Source organism: Triturus cristatus, chromosome 4_1 (assembly GCF_964204655.1).
Source record: "Triturus cristatus chromosome 4_1, aTriCri1.1, whole genome shotgun sequence".
NCBI lineage: Eukaryota > Metazoa > Chordata > Amphibia > Caudata > Salamandridae > Triturus > Triturus cristatus.
In genome coordinates, this window is record NC_140585.1 from 280620512 (window position 1) to 280643403 (window position 22892).

At 46.9% G+C, this 22892-nt stretch overlaps 1 protein-coding gene across 8 annotated transcripts in view; it reads left to right on the forward strand.

Annotated features, from left to right (window-relative positions):
- Positions 1–22892, forward strand: part of LOC146854273 (uncharacterized) — a 471193-nt gene that overhangs the window by 129822 nt on the left and 318479 nt on the right. For all 8 annotated transcript variants that reach the window (XR_014981190.1, XR_014981192.1, XR_014981191.1 and 5 more), the window contains one exon: positions 14201–14483. Coding sequence is in view for 4 of the 8 variants with exons in the window: in XM_085652053.1 (XP_085508179.1) it covers positions 14201–14483 (283 nt within the window). In the remaining 4 variants the exon portion in view is untranslated. The remainder of the gene's footprint in view (positions 1–14200; positions 14484–22892) is intronic.

Below are 22892 nucleotides of genomic sequence, written 5' to 3' on the forward strand. Positions count from 1 at the left end.
GATAGCTCTTCCAGTAGAATGCTGGCATAGTATTTGGATTCGATATCAAGAAGGGCGATCATTCTGTAGTTTTTCGGGTCATTTCTTTTACCGCTCTTGTAGATGGGATGAATGATAGCACCTTTCCAGGAGACCTGGATGTGGTTGTTAAGCCTGCAATGTTAAAACAGGGGTGCAAGGAGACCTGACCACGACATTACATCTGACTTGAACAAGGCCTGGGGTAGTCCGTTGGGGTCAGGGGCTCCATCTGACCTGCCTTTCCTAATTATCCGGGCAATGGTGTTTGTTAAAACTCCAGTTGTCGTCAGGGGCTCTGGTGTTGAATCATTTCATACCTCCATTCTCTCGATTGATGTTTCATCCAGGGCGACTACGACTGGGGTAATGGACCCAGTGTTGCTTGTATAGCGGGCTTCAGTGAGTGCTGGCCAAGGTCTGGATGTCCTCTGCCTCCTAATGGGCCTCTATTCACGAGGGACCAGAATAACTTTGTGTTGGACTTTTTGCTGGCATAGACTAACTTCAACCAGAACTGATCTGACACTGATTGTTTGTCTCTGTGAACGGATGCCTTGACAGCTTTTTGAGCTTGCTGAAAGAGATTAAATAGGATTGCATTTCCCAGGCTTTTTCTGGCCCGGCATAGGGCCGAGTTTCTTTGGGATTTTAGCTTTTTGGTTGCAGGCGAGATGTGCAGTTTTGGTGTTTTTTGCCGGGAGTAAGATTAGGACTGGAATTCATTTACTGAGCTATTTACAAGCCCTTCCCAGCCATCGATGTTAGGTGCGTTTTTTTTGCTTTGTGAACGTAGAAAAGCACCGCATTTCCCCGTGACAGTGGGGACAGCGCTGGACGTCCATTTTATTCTCCTTAGGTTCTCTGTGTGGCAGTCTGATAGCATGTGAGCGAGTGCCTGATGATGAGGCATTTTGAGAGAGAACGTTGTTATTTGGGGTCAATGGTCACTCTTTCCTTGTGCTGCGATGTAATGGCACTCGATTAGGGCGAGCATTTCACTGTTTCCCAATGTAAAGTCCAGGAATGAATGGGTTCGGCCGTTAGTTCTTGTCCAAGCCGGGGGAGTGTCTGTGGGTGAGCGACCGTTTATTACAACAGAATAGTGCAAAGTCCTTGCAATAATCTGGCAATCCCAATGCAGGTGCTCGACAAAGGCTATCTCGCAACTCTACAAAGGACTTCATGCTTTCTTAATTCAATTTAATTGGATCAACTACATCTTTGGGAGTCAATCTCTGTAATGGCTTGGCTGTCAGTGAGAAACCACTGATCCACTGTCTGCAGTATCCAACCATCCCCAGAAACATCCGACCTTCTTTCTGTGTTCTTGGAGGACCCATTTGCAAAATTACAGCAATTTGATTTTGTGATACTTTCCTGACTCCTTTCTCAAACTTGTGTCCCAAATATTGAACCTCTCTCTGACAAAATTGTAATTTAGCTGGTGACACCTTATGCCAACTTACTGCCAAATGGTTCAGTAGAGCAATTGTATCTGTCACACATGGTTCTCGTGTCTTTGATGTGAGCAATAGAGCATCTATGTACTGCACCAACACTGAATCTTCTGGCATTATCAATGAATCCAGACACTTTTTAAATATCTGATTGAAAGTTGAAGGACTCTCTGTATACCCTTGAGGAACTCAGCACCATGACAAAACATGGTCTCCAAACCAAAATGCAAAAAGATATTGTCTATCTGGATGCAAAGGTATCAATTACTGTGAACCAATCTGCGTCACAGGGAATTTGATAAAGAATCACTGCTGGGTTTGGCACTATTGGACAACAAGGTACCACAATCTTATTCACTTTTCTCAGGTATTGAACTATCCTGTACATACTGCTTGGTTTCTTAATCCCCATAATAGGTGAATTACAAGGACTCCCTAATTTCTCTCTCAAGATGCCTTGTTCAATCATTTGCTCAATTACAGGTGTAGCTCCTGCAATAGGCTCTGGGCTCATTTTGTACTGTGGCGTCTTTGGACATTCTGCTCCGTGTTTGACTGAGATTTGGATAAGATCAACTCCTTTCATCAATCCAGTGTCTTTCCCTGAAAAATCCCACACATAAGTCATCACTGTTTCTCTCAATTCAACAGGCAAATATTTTGCTGTAAACAAAGGATATAAATCATTCACTTCTGTCCCTTGCCTTTCCATCATCACTTTGAACGCAACATCTTCATCTGGCGTTTGAAAAGCAATGCCATCCGGTGTACAATAGATGGTGCAATTCATTTTACATAACAAATCTCTACCCAAAAGTTTTACCAGACTCGTATCACACACCACAAATCGATGTAGATCTCTAATTTCTCCAATGTGCACCTTCATTGGTTTTGTCACTGGAGTTTTGATCAGCTGATTTGAGACACCCGCAACTTGGATAGTATCTCCCGAGAGGGGTAGGTTTGGAATTTCTGCTGTTCTCACAATAGTACGGGCAGCACCAGTGTCCACAAGGAATGTAATAACATTACCTTCTATTTTCCCATCCACAAAAGGACCACACTGATCTACCTCAAGAGATGCACCAAGCACGCACTCCACCTCCCCCCCTCAGGCACCATCATTGAGATGCATCTGAATCACTCTCAGGACACTGTAACCAGTATCGTGAAACCATTTGTACATTTTGATTTTTACCAACTTGTTCACCCGTATGGAATCCAGCATTCGCACTGTATCTTTGTACTTGAGCATTCACATTATTAGGCATAGGAGCTTGTGGTATTTGTACTTGCTGTACCTGTTGTACCTGTGGTGAAACTACCTGTTGCTTCTGCAGCTGCTGTTGATTCACAACCATCTCATTCTGCATCTGTGGATTAAAATTTTGATTCATTCCATTATTTCCCAATAAGGTCCAACACTCATTCTTCCAATGTCCCAACTTTCCGCACGCATGACAAGGACATTTCTTTATCATATCTTCCTTATTACCTCTACCTTTTCCCTGAATCTGAACCTGGATACCACCATTTGTCATAACATCATTCACATTAGGAAACAGACCATTTTGAAAATTCTGATTCTGACCCTTTACTTGGAAACCTGTTTGACAATAACCAACAAATTCCCATTCTTCTGTGCTGCTTTCACTTGTGTCCACATCATTTTCTCTTTCAGTTTCTTATGTCTTGACTCAATGTCATCACTACAATATTTTGCATACCACAGTATTTTATCTACTGTCTTGTTTTGCCAGCAAATCAGCTGCTGCTGAATCGTGTTGCTAATCTCTGGTTTCAATCCAAACACAAACTTATATACAAAGTGTCCCATATCTTTGTCAGTTATACTCTCAAAATCATGAGACTGCTTAAACACCTGTAAAAGTCTCTCATAAAAGGTATGTACTGATTCTTTTGACTCCTGAGTCATTCTATCAATCTTAACCCAAACTGTCTCTTTTGGGCAAATCTTACTCTTCAAGTAAGTAATTACTTGATTATATTTTTTCATCACTTCATCTGATGGCGCTCCGGTCTTCGCTTCTCTAGGATATTCTTCTGTCGCCCAATCTACGGCAATTTTACATTCAGTCAACAAATCAGCTGGAACCACAGTATCAAACAAACCATCGAATTCTTTCTACAAAACTTTTGAAACTTTTACAAACCTCTCTACTTGTTTATACCATTCAACAGGTTTTTCTCTCAATCTAGGGAACTCATTCATAAAAGACAATATGTCCTGCCTTGACCAAGGAATGTGGGCATATCCTCTACCTGAATCTTCTCTCATCGGATATATCATTTCATCATTCACTGTCTTTGTCTCTGTCTCCCTCATTGGAAGCAAAGGAGATGCAGTTGCACCCTTATTCGTAAGCATTTCTTCTTTCTTTTTAGCCCATCTGCCTTTCCAACGTTCCAATTCACCCCATCTCTTCAATGTATTATTCAATTCTTTTATCTGCAGTCATTTACCAGATGCATTCAAACTCTCTAGATCCTTGTCACTAAAATCCAATCTATATGTCTTTTGCACAGCTTTTGATTTTTCAATGCCCACTCCATATGCCTGTGCAGCTTCAGCAAACCTCTCATGTAAATTCTTTGCTCTCATCGTAATATTCTCACACAAGAATAACAACTCTTCTTCCTGGTATTTATTCAATCTCTTTGGACTAATCATACCTAGAATAATTTCTTCCAAATCTGCTTTCAATCTGGTCACATCCATATTCGGTTTAATTTTCTAGATACCATCCCGCTAATCCATTCATCTAATTCTTCTGGTGAAGGTCCTACTGATTTCCCTGAAACAGGAGTTACTTCTCTCGCATTCTGCATTAACTTCCTAGGCTCTACTTGCACATTTCTCTTTGGTGTTTCCATTTGTCTCTCTGCTATATCAATCAAAGTTTCCATCTCATTTGCTCCAACATCATTATTACCCTTAGCATTAATCATTGGTACTGTTAATGCATGTACTCGTGAAATATTCTGGCCCTCACTATACAATGCGACTATGGGCCAATTGTCACTGGAACTGACAACGCCTCTGCATTTAAACTCTTTTGGTTAATTCTCTTTATCAATTCATCTTTCACTTCATTAACTACATCTTCATCTCTTTCCTGTGAAGACTGTGGAGCCTATAAAGCTCGTGGAACTTGAGAAGCTTGTTGAGCTTTGAGTTCAATTAATTTCAATGAATTTGGAGTAATTCCTTCCTGATCTTTGTGCTATGGTGGAGGTCTATTTAATAATATCTCATCCAATAACTCATTATCATCTCATTTGGATTTGGATCTGGTTCTGTACTCTCTACATTATTCTTTTTCTCTTTGCATTTCCCGCCAGTCTGATCCTGAGCAACAATCACTAGATATAATCACTCCGAGATTATATCTCTCCTCCATCTTTTCATTTGAGCATCCTATTTTGCCACTGCCTACCTACTCAATGTATTTCTATATCTTGTCACAGACATGTCTCTCTCTCTTCTGTACGCCTCATGTTCTCATTCCTCAAGCGCCTCATACTGCAGAGGTCTAGGATTTGGTCTCAATATATTCATCTGGTTCCTCAAGTTCTCTAACACCCATTAAAAGTACAATTTTCTTGGAAAGCCAAATTTCCATCTCCTTCCGTATACTTCACCCAATTCTCCAACTAAGTACACATATGATATCCACGCTCTAATGTCATAAAAGAAGCAGGCGAACCAGCAGGTGGTATGGGAACCCCCTCTCTAATAGGTATAGGCTCATACTTTCTGAACAAGTCCTCACCAATTTTAATAACTTCATTTTAACTCTGTCTCGTTGCTCTAAAACTTGGAAATAACAAGGAAATCCTTCCGTAAATCTACTCACTATTCGTTCACACTATCCAATACCAGCGTGACTCACACCAACCAACCAATAACAGCAAAATACTCTCTGATGACGCTACCACTAACTGACCAATGCCAGCGTGGCTCTTTGTGACGTCAGTATAACTCCAACTACTGACACTACCTTCACAAAATTTGACGGTAATAAATGTACAAAGTCTTTTCTAAATAAAAAATATTAGAAACATCATAAAACACTGCTGCTTTGTCTGCCCCACTAAAAAAGAGATAGTTCAAACATGCGAAGAAATCCTTTTGCATCCAGCGGAACATCGACCAGCATTACCCCACTCTCAATCAAGCAAAAGAACTATTGGTACTTCTTCAGGTGCGCTCTCTAAAGTTTCCCAATAATCTCCCACTATTACTAACTTCAGAATAGGTCCCTATGCAATATTAACAACCTCTCTCATTGCTTAATATCACACCAGCAGACAAAACATTTCTCTAGTGTGTACTTTCCATACTCTTCTGTAAAACTGTCCATTGTCCTCTTTACTCATTTTATCAACTTCCAGCCCAGGAAATACAAATTTGAGCTGCTGTCATAGTATACATTTCCTCCATCTCAGTCATGTAACAACACTTGTGCCTCTATTGTTCAATTGTGCCACTCTCCAAGGAAGTGTTCCGCTTCCGAAGATTATTTTCTTTCTTCACTCAAACTTTGGCGGGCACACAGGACCCGTGAACGATGAACAGTTTTTCACCTTCCTTTTCTCGCTCAGATTTAAATCCGCATTTATTTTCTAAAATGACTCTCGGGCCTTTTCTGCAGAGCAGAAAAACATGTTTCGACGGAAAACAAACACATTCATTATTAATCACTTATGATGCTCTACCAGAACGTACCCACCCTATGTGATGCATTTGCCCATGCGCATCCCAGGTTAAGGTTATTGCCAACACATATTAGCATAGAACAATCAAGCAGCATTAGTCCTTTTATTTTCCATTAATCATAAGCATTTGTGCCCTACTCCAGCATTTTAGTTTTCGCTTGCGCAATTTTAATTTTCCCATATGTTAGCTCTTTTCACATTTAGTTTGCACGTCACATGATTAATGATTTCACACTTTGAGAGTTCAATCCAAGCAGGTTTTATTTAGCGAAAACCCTGCTCCATCAACATTAATGAGAATACGGTACCACATCGATTACTGAAGTGTTTCGGATGTTGGTTCCCAATTTGTAGTATGCGTGTCTGTGAATTGCTGCTGTGTTTAGGTGAAGGTAACCACCCTGCTGGTACATAACCCCAGAACTGAGAATGAGTTGCGAAACTGGGTTGATTGGGAGGGAAGGGGGGAGGGAGGCCAGGGCGGGACACAGCTGAAACCAAGTGTTGTAAGAGGGCTTTGGTCAAGATCAGGTGGCTAGAGGGGGTTAGGTGTAGACCTGCCGTTTAGTGGGGCCTTAAAGTGGAGTCACAGGTGGTAATGCTGTGGGGTAGGGGTGGAATGTGGGTAGTGGGGCGAAGCTGTATGCAGGTAGGGGTCGGGGGAGGCCCAGTCGGGAGTGCATGAGGCCTATCTCTTTGGTTAAAGGGATGAGCTAGTGGGCTGCAAAAGTTGACGGAACTGGTCGAGAAGAGAGTCCCATGCTGTTGAAAGTGGGTATCTGCGGAGGTGTTGGGCTTTCTCATGTCCAAGAGTGACCTCTTCCTCTTTGTACATTGGCCATGTCAGGCCGCAGCCGACGTGGCACGGCCACCCTCCAGTGCCTGCTCAAGGTTCTCTTCAATAAGAGCAGGGGCATGCTTGTGAAGCATATTTTTTCCCTGTGGCATCTGCTACATTTATATATGCCTAGGGTGCAGATGTGTAGATATCTGCAAGTTCCATGACTTCTCGCAATACCTCGTGTACAATATGCGGAGAGGGCCATGCATATGTTGTAGATCGGCTGTTGTCGAATGGCAATGGGAACACTGCAGTTGTGCACATGTGAAGTACGATTGAGCTATTCCGGTATTAAAAAAGCTTGATGCAATATGGAAAATTGAATATTCTTAAATCTGGCGTTACAGGAAACACATTGAGGAAATTCCAAGGCCTGTTCCCACTCCTTATCGTGCAGTCATCTTCCCACTTGTCTCGCAGCGCAGTTAGCAGAGGCCCAGTATGTTCCCTGATCGCCTTGTAGATCCATGTGAGTAGGTGGTGCCCCTCCCCCATGTGGAGTAACACTTGCAGAACACTATGGGTTCGAGGCTCTTCAGCTTGTATGGACCAGAGGATCTGGCAGGAACTGTGTAATTGTCTGTACGTGAAGAATTGACCTGGAGGGCATGCCATAATTGGAGAGTAATTGATCATAGGTGGTCATCGGAGAGGAGATCACCGATCGTATCCAATAAATGCTTGTGCCAGCGCATCTGGTTCATAACGAAGTAGAAGCCAGGGGGCTGCGGAAGGTGCCACAGAGGGAGTGCTGGAGCATAGGGGGGAAAATGATATGTGAGTAAATTTACTCAAGCCATGCACTTTTGGGCGACCATGTTCTGCAGAGACCATGGGGAAGTGGACATTACCTTGGGGAGTAAAAAAGCCTCTAACTGTGGCAGGTGTGAGGGGTCCGTTCATTGACAAGTTTCGCCCAGGTTACATCCAGCTAGTCAACCCAATACCCAATGCAGCAGGCTGCTAGGTAGTATGCCTCGAAACAAGGGGCACCTAGGAAGCCCTTGCCCACAGGCAGCTGCAGCTTCTTCAATGCAACCTGATGACTTTTATTGTCCCAAATGAGCTGCTTAAGGAGGGCATCTAGTTCTTGAAAGAAGGCACGGGGGACTATGGGGAGGTGAGAGAAGTAGTATAGGAGTTGGGGTAGGATGACCATTTGTGACAGGGCTATTCTCCCCGTTACTGCCTATGGAAGGTGCTTCCAAAACTGTATTCTTGATTTCAGTAAGGATAGGGCTCTCATCATACTGCTATTGAAGAGATCGGCTGGCAACTGATGAAGGTATACATCTAGATAGCAGACTGTGGTGCCTTGCCAGCTGAGTGGGGTACCCCCAAGTTGGATCTCCTGTGGGGAGGTGTCTGAGCACAGAGGGTACACGCAGGATTGGGTCCAGTTGACGCGGAGACACGCACCACGAGAAAAGGCATTCAGCGTGGCACGAATGGGTGCAAGAGTGGAGCGCGCATTGCGAAGGTAGAGAAGGAAGTTGTCTGCATATATGGACACTGCGTGTGTCTTATCGTCTAGGCGGATTCCCCAGTCATGACACTATGTTCGAAGGCGAGGGACTCCATCGCAAAGAGCAAGGGGGGACAGTAGGCAAACCTGTCTGGTCTCTCTTTCCACTGCAAATGACTATGAGATAAGGCATCGCAGGTGGACCCTGGAGGTGATTTTCATATAGCGCAATTTATTGTATTTATGGGGGTAGATGCCCACATCCATGCAGTGTAGCGCAAACACTTTCTCAGGGTCAAGGATCAGGCAAACTGCATAAGGAAACCGTTTGGGTGCCTGGTCCTGTACGTGGAAGATGCGTCTGAAATTATGGGATAGGCTGCGGCTCGGGACAAAACTTTTTTGGTCTGTGATGGATGATCTCAGGGAGAATCCAAGTGTATTTGTCTGCCAAGATCTTCCCAAGAATCTTGTAATCTGCCCCTAGGATTGCAATTCGGTGATAGGTGGACAAGCTAGTTGGGTCTCTATCGGGCTTCATCAGGGATACCAGGAGAGACTCGCGGAGTGATGATAGTAACTCCCTAGTGTTTAGGGTCACGTTGAACACCTCCACCAACGAGGAGTGAGGCTTATGGCAAAGGTGCTGTAGTATTCAATTGGAAAGCCATCCAGATCCAGAGTTTTACTCTTTTCCAGATCTCTGATGGCCTGCTTTACTTCAGCCACTGAGATAAGCATGTCTAGTCCTTCACAAGTTGTTTCAGGGATGCAAGGAAGAGTGGGCTCTGATTAAATGGGTCCCATCACATCCACGAAGAAGGGGCAGGGTGCCTTGTAAATAGAGAAGTAATAGCTGTGGAACCCTTGCAGGCTCTCTTGTGCGTAAAGGGTATCCCTGGCCGTTTAACCCATTTCAAGGACAGGTTTTGTGTGAGCGTCCTGGCAAATCAGCCAGGCGAGGAGGTGTCTAGATTTTTCACCCTCGCTGTGCGTCTTGGTTGCGTACGCAAAAATTGAAGCAACGTAGCCTTTCTAGAAGAGCGGTATGAAGCCATGGACGGGCCTTTGGAAGTGTTGAGCTCTGCGTCCTGTTGTAGTGATGGCAAGAGGCGTTCATCAGCTTCAATCTCCCTGTCCAGCGTTCTATGGACCCCTGTCACCTACTCTAAGAAGACTCCCCTCAAGACCACCTTGAAATCGTCCCACTCAACCACTCTGGTGGATGCCTAGTTGCGGTTCTCAGTTAAATATTGGTGAAAGTGTGATTTCTGGGAGTCACAGAAGCCTGGGTCCCCTTAGCAGTCTCTGGGGAGGCACCATGTGGGTGTTAGGGGGAGAGGGGCTGTCCACTGTAGGTCCATAACTTGTACATGGTGGAGGGACACCATCAGCCCGAGATTATCCGCATGGTGAGTGTGGCCAGCACAGAAGGAGATCAGAGAATGCGGTCTAGGTGCACATAGAGGTTTTGAGGTATGGAGTAGAATGAGTAGACCCGGGAGTGTGGATGCTTAGCACTCTAGACATCTACTAAGGCCCACTGTCGAACCCACCCCGTGAAGCGTTCCGCCTAGGTGTGCAGTAGGGAGTGGAGGAGATGTGGGTAAATGTGGTCTAGATGCTGGTCAAGCACACAATCTCTGCCCAGGGCTCACAGCATATGGGTTCTGTGGGCTAGAACGAGAGCGTCCTCCGGAAGGACCCCTGATCCGTGTTCGGGGTGTAGATACTTCCCAATAGAACACAAGAGTCGTCCAGCCGGCCCTCTACCAGAACATATCGCCCGTCTTTGTCAATGACAGTGTCAAGGACTTGGAAAGGAACCCCTGGACGAATCCAATTCATGTCCCTTCGAGCGTAGGCTGAATAGGTGGTAGCATAAATCGTCTTCCTCCACCATTTCCACACACTCTGCAGCACTGGGGCTGTAGTATGAGTTTCCTGAAGCAGGATAATGTGTGCGCATTGGCGTTTAAAGTAAGAGTACGTGGAGTAGAGTTTCTGCACTGTGTGCATGCTGTGTACATTCAGGGTGAGGAACCTAGAGTGCACGGGTGGAGCCAATGAATATACGGTGAGAGAAGCTGCTCCCGGGCATGCAACGTGACCCCGGGACTATCCCCCTTCACATATGCCGCGCCGCTCCTGGCCTGCTACCTGGCTAAAGTAGACAGGGAGAGAATACGACGTTACAACAGTTGGAGAATTAAACAACATGCAGAGCATACCGCAACCGGTGGTACACCCAAACAGAGAGTCACAGTTAACCATTGAAGAAAGTGGGACGGTGACTGAATTAGTGAGGACGGTGTCCAAGCATTGGGTCCTCCTGGGTGGACACATCAATTTAAAGCTAAGCTCAGCTATAGGGAGGCAAAGAGCCTGGGGGAGGGGAAAGTGGTGCAGCATCCCTTTCCCTGATGGGCAGGGGATCCCAATATCTCCACCTCAGAGTAGCTGGTGAGGCAGGGAGGTAGGTCAAAAGTCACAGGATATGACTGGGGATAGTCTCTGACTGCACCTATCTGTAAGTGATATAGATCAAATCAGGTTGTCTGCAGTCTGCGGTGTCACCAGCGGGGGAGACTGGAAGACTGGCAGTCCAAATGGGCCCCTCTGAGGAGATAGAGCCCTCGTCGTAAGAGAAAATGCGTGGGCCCCCGTCTCCATCAGAGGTCCCCAGAGACGCCGCCATCAGAGGTCCCCAGAGACGCCGCTACCTGAAGGGCCTGGCATCTGTCCTCAATGATTTGTTCTAGAGCTGTAGACTTGTTAGGTGGGGAGGGGCCACGCCAGGGTCTATTCCTCCTTTTGTGCTGCAGCTGGGGGTGCGGGGGAAGGTCCCCCAGTAGGGCCGGTTTGCATTTCATTATAGTGTTTGTCAGCCCAGTCTCAGGACTTCCCAGAGTTGGAGAATAAGTGAGAGTTCTCATTGAGGATGATTTTGAGTTGGGCAGGGAATAGCAGGAAGTATTGGACACCCAGCTGCCGGAGTCGTTTTTTGACTTCCAGGAAAGAAACTCATTACCGCTGCACTGCCTGGTTGTAGTCTAGGTACAGCATGATGGTTTTGTCTTCGAGTTTCAATGGTCCTTTCTCCCTTGCCGCACTCAGAATGGTGTCACTGTACCTGAAATTAAGAAGCTTTGCTAACATTGGGTGCAGCGACATCCCTGGGTGGTGGGGGCAGTCGCATGCCGGCACCTGGTGAGGCCCTTTCCAGGGAGAAGAATGGGGTGAAGTCTGCTGGGTCAACAAAGGATCGAAACCAATTCTCTAAAAAATGGCACCGGGTCTCGGCTCGCGATCTCCTCAGGCATGCCAAGGATCCTGATGTTGCTTCTTCAGGGGCTGCCTTCGGTGTCCTCCGCCCTCTCCTTGAGAGTGCGTACACAAACCTGCAGGTCCCGGATGTCACACAGGTTGTCCATGGTTTGCGGTTGTATCGTGGCCAGTGGCTTCTGTCCATTCATCCCCCTGTCAGCAAGATTGCAGTGGTCGTCCCTGAGGAAGCCTAGTTTCACCACAAGGGAGCCCAGTTTGGTTTCAATGGAGATCTGGGAGCTTTCTATGGCTGCTGGGATCATTTCCAGTTTGTCTGTGGCAGGAGTTGTGGGCAACGTGAGGTCCAGGACAAGTGTCAGCGGGATGGCGGTCAGGGATGCCTGAGTCAACGCGGTTGATTGCAATCTGCCCATCATGGAGTTGCTGCAAGACCCAATAGTCAGGGCAGTGTCAGGGTTCTCTTCATGGGGGATTTGTCCCAGAAGATTTGTGTTTTCTTATGGGGCCGCTCGTCGCCCACCACTGGCCTCCCCGGCCGTGCTGGCCACCACCACACTCCAGGAGGGGGTGGCCAATGTGATGTGGCTGATAGTGCTGGCCCCTGCAGACAATATCGGGTTCTCCTGCATCAGTTATCCAATGGCAGCTCCCTCTATCTAGAGGTGGCTGAGAGTTCTGTGTCGTCCCCCCTGCTGCTCTTCTGGAGTTGCAGCTGTCCTGTCAAGTTCTCGGGGGACATTGTGAGACATAGGAAGGCCCGCTCTCCTAACGTCTGCTGCAGCGCCTACTGTTGGTTGGCAAGGAGGGTGGGGGGGTGCACATGTCTCTGCTTCTCACCTGTTAGGGGCACCTCGGTGCGCAACTCACATTGTCCTGGATAATACGCACTCTTGCAGAGGACGGCACCCCGTCACACACACATCGTCTCCAGGTGGCTGCTTCACGGCCGCAAATGCCTAAGGGCAGAAGGGCCGTGGTGTCTGGTGTTGGGCTGCAGTTAGTGTACGTTTGGCCAGAGCACAGGGGGAAGCAATCCTTGCTGGCTGCTGGTGTCACGGCGCCCAAGGCTTCACTCACGGGGGCACGTGGACTGAGAGAAAAGGTGGCCCGGGGGAACAGCTGCATTTGTTGGTTGCGGCCCCATAGAGTTTGCTGGGCCACCTCCGGAGGTGAAGCTGCGAGCCAGATTGCTGGGGCAGCCAAGCCCAGCCAACAGATGTTGGCAATGTTCAGGGCCGATGGCGCGGAGCTCTAGCTCTCAGCATCCGCCATCATGGCCAACTAAGCCTTGCCCCCCGTCCCAGGAATCTCTTTTTGAGCTCTTGGTCACAGATTTGAATCCCTGGAAATCCAGGAGCCTTCATCCTTCTGAGGTCAATAAAATAAGTATTACTGACTTGGATAAAATGCATTTTTGTCATTGAACACTAAGATGCTCCAAGCAGTGAACATATGCTTTACAAATGCACTATTTGTTAAAACAGGCACGATGCATAGCAAAGCTTCTCCATTGTGTTTTTTATGGTTTGTGACTTATCTCTGGGAAAGCCAATAGACCTGGCTTTAATGTGCTAAAGCATGCCATCACAAACACCCAAAACTGAAATGTATTGCAACCCAACTCATTAGTATTCATTTTATCAACTTCAGAAGGATAAATGGAGGAGTAGATATGCCAGGATTAACTTTGACAAAAACACTTCCAAGATGGCAGCCTGCACATATGCGCGCACATTTGACTATCTTGTAAATTCTTTGACATCATTCATTATCATTCCAAGATGACTGAAGCATTGCTTCCAAATATACAGGCCGTATTGGAATGGTAAAGTTATAGTGAGCTATAGCAAAGAAAATAAGCATTGCTAAATCCAGTAGCTTCACTGCCAATGCCAGACTACTTTGCTTTGCCAATAGTTGTTGGTTGAAGTTGAAGAAGAGTTGCAGGAGAATATAGAAGCTGTAGTGAGAAAGGAGGGGAAGATAGATGGTGTGCACAGAGTAATGACAAAAATGTACTTATAAGTCACAACACCGTACCAAAAAACAATATTGTACACCTCAGAGTTCGAGATCATGGATGGCATTTGCATTAGCTGAGGTAAGGTAGCAGACTAAGGAAGATGCCTATTGGTGGTGGTTCCAAATTGCACCAAATGACCAAAACATGTATTTTTCCATCAAAGTATTGGGAAGGCTTGCGTAGGGAAAATGCTGCTTTTACTGTAGTGCTGAAAATCTTCTAGGTCTCAGCTATATAACTGCATCTAAATAAAAAATACATTTAGTCTCTTTTATTCGCCAATTTTCAAAGACGACCTAGAGAAATTACAAGTTCAAGGTTCATAACTGTTTTGAAATTGAATGCATCACTCTCTCTCCCTTAAGGTATGTTATGGATACAAAGGTGACAAGACGGATGTACCCTGCCCTAAGGCAGAAGAATGTCACAGGCTGCACGTCTGCCAACGCTTCCTGAGGGGGCAGTGCCGCTACTTCAGGTGTAATCGATCGCACAATCTTCTGGATGCTTCTGCCTTCAAAGTCATGCAAAGACATGGCCTGAGCGAGGAGATGATTAACAACATCCAGCTTCTGCGCATGCACCAGTGCCGCGAGGCACGGATGCAGTCTTGTAAGCTGGAGTGGGCAACAGAGAACAAGGACAAAGGTATGAGCAAAGAAAACATTTAATTTATGGCATGCACTTATACTCATTGTCTTTACAACACACTTGCATAGTCAAAGGCCTCATGTAACTAGAACATTGAACCCTAAGCACCAGCCACAACTCAAAGAGATACCCTTTCCCAACGAGGAAAACCATTTTTTGAAGATCCAAATAGAATTGCTGCAGCTGTGGATATAGCACCAGGCAATTTAAGAGTTCCTAGGGTCGCACTCTAAAGACGTTGCCCCCAGTTTAAACATTGCAGAACGATTGAACTCGGATGGGACTTCCACTTGCGGATTGGAGATTTATTGCAGGGTCAAAAACTCTGGCTACATCCCTTGGCATGCCTTGTAAGCCACAAGGAGAGTCTTGAAGCATATATGTTGCTCCTGTAGCATCCAAAGCCAATGAAGCTTGCTCAGCATAGTTGTCCTACGATTGCACAGCTGGTTATTTGGCAGAAGCTTGGCTGCTGCATCCTACAGGTGATGCTGGTCATTGGGAGTCCAGGATAATCCAGCCTTTAAAGATTCATGGTGCCTGGTTTTAGTCAAAGTGTTTCTTAAGGGAGACAGCATTATGTGGTGCATCATCTGTAGCTGGCAGTTTGGGGAGTGAGTGATGGATTTTTATTCAATAGGATTTCAACATTACTGTTGACTGGCACTTGTATTTGAATGGAGCCAAGAAAATCTGTCCAGAAGTTCGTAGTCCACAGTGGGTTATCCATAAATGAAGAACTGGACATTGCTGCCTTTTTAACTTCAGTAAGTTAACTTCGGTTTCCAAATGATATTTCATATAGGCGGTAGTGGAGGGTTTGCAAATGTTGATGAACAGCTGGATCTGTGGGCCATCAATGTAGGTGTAAAAGCAGAGCCCAAACCTGGCAATGAACTTTGCCAGGGGGTTCACACTGAAGATAAACATCAGAAGGCTAAGTGAGGAACTTGCAGGATCCCAAGGCTACAGTATGTGATTGGATCTGAACGACCACAGAATCATTTGCTTGGGATGGTCAGCCGCAAATGATATAACCCTGTCAGGGGCTACGCATGACTTCTGTAATGCAGCTTCTCTAATGCAGAATGTCAGTATCTGTAGGGTCACCCAATCAAGAGCTGCCTTAAGAAGCCTGAAGATAATCAAAGGCATGCCGCCCCAGCAGATATTTGACGTGGATCAGGGGTCTCCAACCTTTTCTTTAGTAAGAGCTACTTATGCTCAATGAAAATCATCCCGAGCTACTTATATTATTAGTGTTGTAATAATGACCCCATCATAGAAGATTACATTAGTGGCCACCATCATCTGTAAGTATGACATATCCTGTGTTCCTGCTATGCAGACCTGGCCTGGTATAGCATGATAAAATTCATTGATTCCTACAAAGCATTGGATTTGCTTGGTCACCTCTGGCTCATGCAGTTTAACCCACATCACCATGGTGGACCTATTAAGAGCCAGAGGCAGACATCAACTGTTCATCTGGTATTTAATCACCCACAGTGCCTCTCTACAAATGTGCCAATGTAATACAGCTATTACACACACACAAACACACACAAAACAATCACTGGCAATTGAAGCTTTTGTTGTGGGTGGGATCTCCAGACCAGCAGCTTCTTGAAGCAAGCTGCCATCAGCACACCTTTTGGTTCCCGTAAAGTCGGAGAATATGGCTGCTAGGGAAGGAAAACATCCCTTACCCAGTAGGCTGAACCATGACCTGCCTTAACTCTGCAGTCACTACCTCGACTGCGATGTTACCACGTGTTCCTTTGCCATGCAAGTTGTTACAGTGACTTGCTTTAGGGAGCACATTATTGGACTGGTGTTGGATTTTAAGTCCAGTACCTTCCCTACTGATGCACTGACTTGAGTTGGAATACTAATTTATGCTATTGCAAAGTCCAGCGCCCCCCCTGAGCAAAGTCGTTGTAATGACTTGCGCAGTAAAGGAACGTGTGATAACGTCGCTGTCGGGGTAGTGACTGCGGAGTAAAGACATGCATGGGAAATGCAAGCGGGGTTCCGTCACACATCCCTAAGCTTACATTGATCACATGCTGCAGAGGTTCTGGCACCGGCCCAGACCCCTTGGTTGTGCCTTTCCAGGCGAGAGGTACCACTCACTGCACCTGTCTACAAGGGAATTGGTGTGACCACCATGCTCCATGTCATCATGGGCTTTGTTTTCAGTACCAGGGCTTTGAACCCACCGATCATTGGTATTAAGTGTGTTAGTCTAATTAACTTTATGGAAGCAAACTTGGTCTGTACTTCCAAAATGCATGTTGTGCCCAATTAAAGCCCAGGACTGGCAACAGAGACCATGATTACATGGACTGAGGTGGTCGCCCCAAGGGGGATCTCTGCCCCGGTTTGAAAGGCAGGCCAGGTTGCCACCGGCAAAGTGAAAAGCAGGCCAACGTTTTTCAACCTAGATTTGTTTGTTTGGTTCTAGCACCCCGTGCCCTTGTCTCTGAGAGTGGTATCTCTTTTTGGAATACTGTACCAGCGGCTTCAGTCACTAATGCAGGTTTGCACATCCATTGGGAAGAGAGCACGTGCTGTGTTTTGGGCACTATCCTAGTCTGGGCAAGTGTGCACAGCGGCCAGCCCCAGTTTCCTAAGCATCTTGAGACACTTGTCTGTAGTGTGCGCATTAGGGATGGGCAGTTTTTAAAATTCATGTTTACAAGTGTGGCACGTTCATGAATATATATATAGGTCGACCTGTGTAGTGGTGGACAGGGGTTTCAGTGCGTCCTGACTGAGGTGGCCTGCCTTTGTAATGCCGGATATGGAGGGGCCCCGGCTCTCAGGGCAGGACTGGTTCCATCTGTCAGGCTCACCACTGAAGCCTGCGTATTGCAGGTGCAGCCTCGGTCACATTCTTAGTCATGAGTCAAAACCTTTAACGTTATAACAATCCCCATCTCTTCCTTCTTCCCCTGCCCATCAAAGGTAAAAATACCCATAAAACAACCAAGAGAACTCTGGGCAGAGTGAGAGGTGTGCCCGTGTGAGAGCAGAGTAGAGGTTTGACTGCAGACTAAAGGGTGTGCATCAGGAGTGTAACCCAGAGCCCTGCAGCCCTTGGGGTGCAGGAGGGACCCAACCCTTCAAAGGGCTCCCAACTCTTTCAAAGCGCCCCCATTGAACTCAGGAACAATGAATATCTGTGAGATATGGAAGACTCAGGCCTCTTGTCACATTGTGCAGGTGAGCACCATCATTTTGAGTTGTGCCACTGGTGTGCATAAGGGAGAGTAGCTTGAGCAGTGTTCCTTTCACGAGTAGTGTGCCTGCTGGAGTGCAGTTAGAGGTGTGCCAGTATGAGTGCAGTTAGTATTCTGCCTGCATGAGTGCAGTTAGAGGTGTGCCAGTATGAGTGCAGTTAGTATTCTGCCTGCATGAGTGCAGTTAGTATTCTGCCTGCATGAGTGCAGTTCGAAGTGTGCCTGCATGAGTGCAGTTCGAAGTGTGCCTGCATGAGTGCATTTAGAGGTGTGCCTGCATGAGTGCAGTTAGAGGTGTGCCTGCATGAGTGCAGTTAGAGGTGTGCCTGCATGAGTGCAGTTAGAGGTGTGCCTGCATGAGTGCAGTTAGAGGTGTGCCTGCATGAGTGCAGTTAGAGGTGTGCCTGCATGAGTGCAGTCAGAAGAGTGCTTGAGTTCAAAGTGAAAGGTGCACCTGGATGAATATTAGAGAGTAGTGTTCATGTATGAGTGTAGATACACATACCTGTGTGAGTCTACAGTGAGCGATGGGCCTCCAGGAGTGGAAAGTGAGGGGTGTGACGGTGAGGCGCATGTCTGTGCGAGTGTAGGATAAAGCGTGTGTTTTATGAGGCCTGGGAACCTAATCATGCATCCCAATGATGTTGAAATGCAGCCATGTTACTGGAGGGACCAATGGGCGTGGCTGGCTGGGCGCTTCCAAGTCTGTCTCGTACATTAGCAAAGGGGCGGTCAGGGACTGCAAAGTATCAGTTTCCTCACAAAACAAGCGACCACTTGAAACTCAGCTGGTATTTTATTTACCGTCTGTCACTTATATGGACAAGGTCTCAACTTCCAGGGACTCCATCCACTGCGAAGAACGTTCACACTCAGCGAAGAGGTCTGGAACAGAATGGCTGCTACTGTTGAGGCGGACTCCGTTAGATCCCCCATTGTGACTTGTAACCCAAATAGAAAACACAGTTTATTTTTTCTATGGTGTTTGGGTTTGTATTGCAAGTTGCAAGAGAAGACATTCCCTGGCAGTGGGAGAGTCATGCCAGCTTTAGGAGTTCTCCCAGCAAGTAATTTAGGGCCTGATCTTGGCGGACGGGTTACTCCGTCACAACGGTGATGGATATCATGTTCGCCAAAATAATAAATCCCATAGAATTATAATGGGATTTATACTACAACGGACGGGATATTGTGATGGAGGAACCCGTCCACTAAGATCTAAACCAGGCACTTATTCTTTATGGGCAGCAACTACAAATATTAGTTGTTACTTTGTGGACTATTAAATCAGTAAGAAAGAGCATAGGAAGTCAATTTTCCACACATTTTGTATTTTACACCAGGAGTATCTTTACTTCACAACTAGGTTGATAAGTATTCTCTTCCTAGATGTGTGTGTGTGTGTGTGTATATATATATATATATATATATATATATATATATATATATTACCTACTGGCGATCGCAGTAGGTAGATATAGTTAGGACCTATTTTCCATAGGAAATCCGCAACATTCTATTTGGAATAACGATTCACGAATCTTTGCGAAATTTTCCAAACTTTTGGCCAGCTCCGGTCCACTCCTATCCTGAAAATTTCACGGTGATTCGTCAAGCGGGGGGCGAGAAAAAAGTGGGGTCCCAAAACACGTTTTCCCCATGCATTTTCCCATAGGACCTTTAGCTGCAGCTACAGCCCGAACTGCTGAACGGAATTACACCAAATTTGGCAAAGAGGTAGTCCTCAGTTCAGACTTGTGCCTTTTGCTTAAATGGTGTAAATCCGTTCAGTAGTTCCTGAGAAAATTAGAGTTAAAAGTACATATATATCTATGGCCTCGGAGGATCCGCGCACCCTATGCGCACCCAGCGCGCACCCTGCCGTGCACGAGCTGTATTCTAATTGGCTGTCAACACTTCAGATCAGGAAGTGTTGGCAGCCATCTTGTGCCTCAGTAGAACCGAGGCACAAGAAACCTAAAAAACAAACACGAAAAACGCAAAAAGGGGGAAGGGTATAAACACCCTGACCCCCTAGACCTGCTCAGGGAGTCCCACAAGGACCCCCAGGGCCCAAAAAAGATTTATTTATTTTTTTAAATCGTCGAGATTCGCGCACCCAGCGCGAATTTCGGCCAAAAACAAAAGAAAAAAATTCAGCGCCGGCTCCCGCGCTGAATATGCTAATTTGCCCCCGGGGGGCCAAATCCCCGGGGGCATAATTAAAAAAAAAAGTGTGGGGGGGATTGGGACCCCCCACACTTTTTTTTTTAATTATGCCCCCAGGGACCGCCACCCCGGGGCTCGAAGATAGTATATGCACGGGGGCTCACGGCCCCCCTGCAGCCCCGGGGACTGTCACCCCCCGGGGCTTCTTCAACATGGGTGGGGGGGCTCTCAGCCCCCCCAGCCCCGGGGACCGCCACCCCCCGGGGCTTGAAATAATTTGTGGTGGGGGGGCTCTCAGGCCCCCCCAGCTCCGGGGACCGCCACCCCCGGGCAACTTGTCAATGTGGGAGGGGGCCACGCGGCCCCCCTCCTGGAGCCTTGTATAGGCCCTGGGGACCACCACCCCCCAAGGCCGGCTCCTTCAGTGTCCCGGGGTGCCCACCCCCCGGGACACTGTAGTTTGCAATGACAGTGCGGGAGCCGCGGCTCCCGCCCTGTCTTTGCAAACTGCTTTGCTTCATTGAGGCGAGAGCAGGGAAACTTGCTCTCGCTTCAATGAAGCAAAGCTGATTGCTTTTCCACATGGGGAGCAGCATGTTAGCTGCTCCCCATGTGGAAAAGCAATGCCGGCTCCCGCAGGACGCGGGGAGCCGGCTGGGACTGTGGGGGGGATTGGGGACCCCCCCACGGCCCCCAACAGAGGCCAAGTCCCGGGGGATGGGGTCCCCGGAGCCATAAGTAGCCAGGGAGGGGAGCCACGCGGCCCCCTCCACCATTAAAAAAAATATATATAAATAAATAAATAAACAATGGCCGGCCCCGGGGGATGGGGTCCCCGGGGCCTTAAAGTGGCCAGAGGAGGGGGGCTACGCAGCCCCCCTCCATAAATTATTATTTTTTTTTAAATGGCCCATGCCCTGGGGGGGTGGGGTCCCCGGGCGAAATTATGGCCTCGGGAGGGGGGCCACGCGTCCCCCTTCCCGATTTTTTTTTTTTTTTATGAATATAAATTGGGGGCAGGCCCTGGGGGATGGGGTCCCCAGGGCCAAAAAAATAGAAAAAGAAGCCTCCCTTCTAAAAAATAAGAAGAAAAAAAATAAACGGGATGGGGCCGGAGGCCACGCCCCCTCCTTACACCACTCTTACCACTCTGCAAACGCGCCCCCTGGCGCGTTTGCAGAGGGGGAACTAATTCCCCTTGAATACTGGGGGTCCATGGGGGCCAACTAGCTGGCTGGCTGGTAGCCAACTAGCCCACCAGGAACTGGAGGTACCTGGTGGGCTAGTTGGCCACCAGGGAACCTCAGGATTCAAGGGGACTTAATCCCCCAACTTAAAACGCGTTTGCACAGTGGTGAAGGTAGGGGGCCGGGCCTGAGGTGATACTGTGCAAACACGCCCTGTGGCGCGTTTTAAGTTGGGGAATTCATCCCTCTTCAATCCAGAGGTCCCCTAGGGGCCAACTAGCCCACCAGGTACCTCCAGTAAGCGCCACGGAGCTGCGTTGCAGAGTGTTGTAAAAAGGGGCGTGGCCTCTGAACACCTCTCTGCAACGCAGCTCCCTGGCGCATACTGGAGGTACCTGGTGGGCTAGTTGGCCGCCAGGGGACCTCAGGATTCAAGGGGACTCAATCCCCCAACTTAAAACACGCCACGGGGCGCGTTTACACAGTGGTGAAGGAAGGGGGCGGGGCCTGAGGTGACATGTGTGCAAACACGCCCTGTGGGGCGTTTTAAGTTGGGGAATTAATTCCTCTTCAATCCAGATGTCCCCTAGGGGCCAACTAGCCCACTAGGTACCTCCAGTAAGCGCCACGGAGCTGCGTTGCAGTGTTGTAAAAAGGGGCGTGGCCTCTGAACACCTCTCTGCAACGCAGCTCCCTGGCGCATAATGGAGGTACCTGGTGTGCTAGTTGGCCCCCAGTGGACCGCAGGATTGAAGAGGAATTAATTCCCCAACTTAAAACGCGCCACAGGGCGTGTTTAAACACGTCACCTCAGGCCCCGCCCCTTCCTTCACCATTGTACAAATATTCCTCTAAAATCAGCCGAACTACGAATTCCGATTTACTCACCTGTTATCAGGAGAGAACCCAGTGCTGCATCTTTTAGAGCAGCACTGACTCTGAAAAGTAATTCTAAGCGTACTTACCAGTAACTTGTATTTCCTTCCATAGGAATCCATTGTGTGGTTTTCACCAGAAAAGTTTCTAGGTGTCCAATTTTGAAACGTACAAATATTCCTCTAAAATCAGCCGAACTACGAATTCCGATTTACTCACCTGTTATCAGGAGAGAACCCAGTGCTGCATCTTTTAGCCCAGCACTGACCCTAAAAAGTAATTCTAAGCGTACTTACCAGTAACTTGTATTTCCTTCCATAGGAATCCAGTGTGTGGTTTTCACCAGAAAAATTTCTGTGTCCGTTTTTGAAACATACAAATATTCCTCTAAAATCAGCTGAACTACGAATTCTGATTTACTCACCTGTTATCAGGAGAGAACCCAGTGCTGCATCTTTTAGCCCAGCACTGACCCTAAAAAGTAATTCTAAGCGTACTTACCAGTAACTTGTATTTCCTTCCATAGGAATCCAGTGTGTGGTTTTCAGCAGAAAAGTTTCTAAGTGTCTATTTTCACAAACTAAAAATATTCTTAAAAAATCGTCTGTATGACTTAAACACATTCTTTCAACTGTTTTCAGGAGATTGGCCAGTGCTGGATCCAGGATCCACCACTGAGTAAGAAAATGTAACGATAACACTACTTACCTGCTAAGTGAATTTTCTGCCTCAGGATAACATTGGTGATTCCATGTGAAAAACTTTCAAAGTGTCAACTTTTAAAATACAATAATAATCCTTAAAAATCACTACTGTAACCAAAACGTTTTTACTCAACTATTTACAGGAGATGTCCAAGGGCTGAATCTAGGATCCAGTCCTGTAGTTAGAAAAGTAATCCATAAAGTAACTAATTGCATTTGACTAGA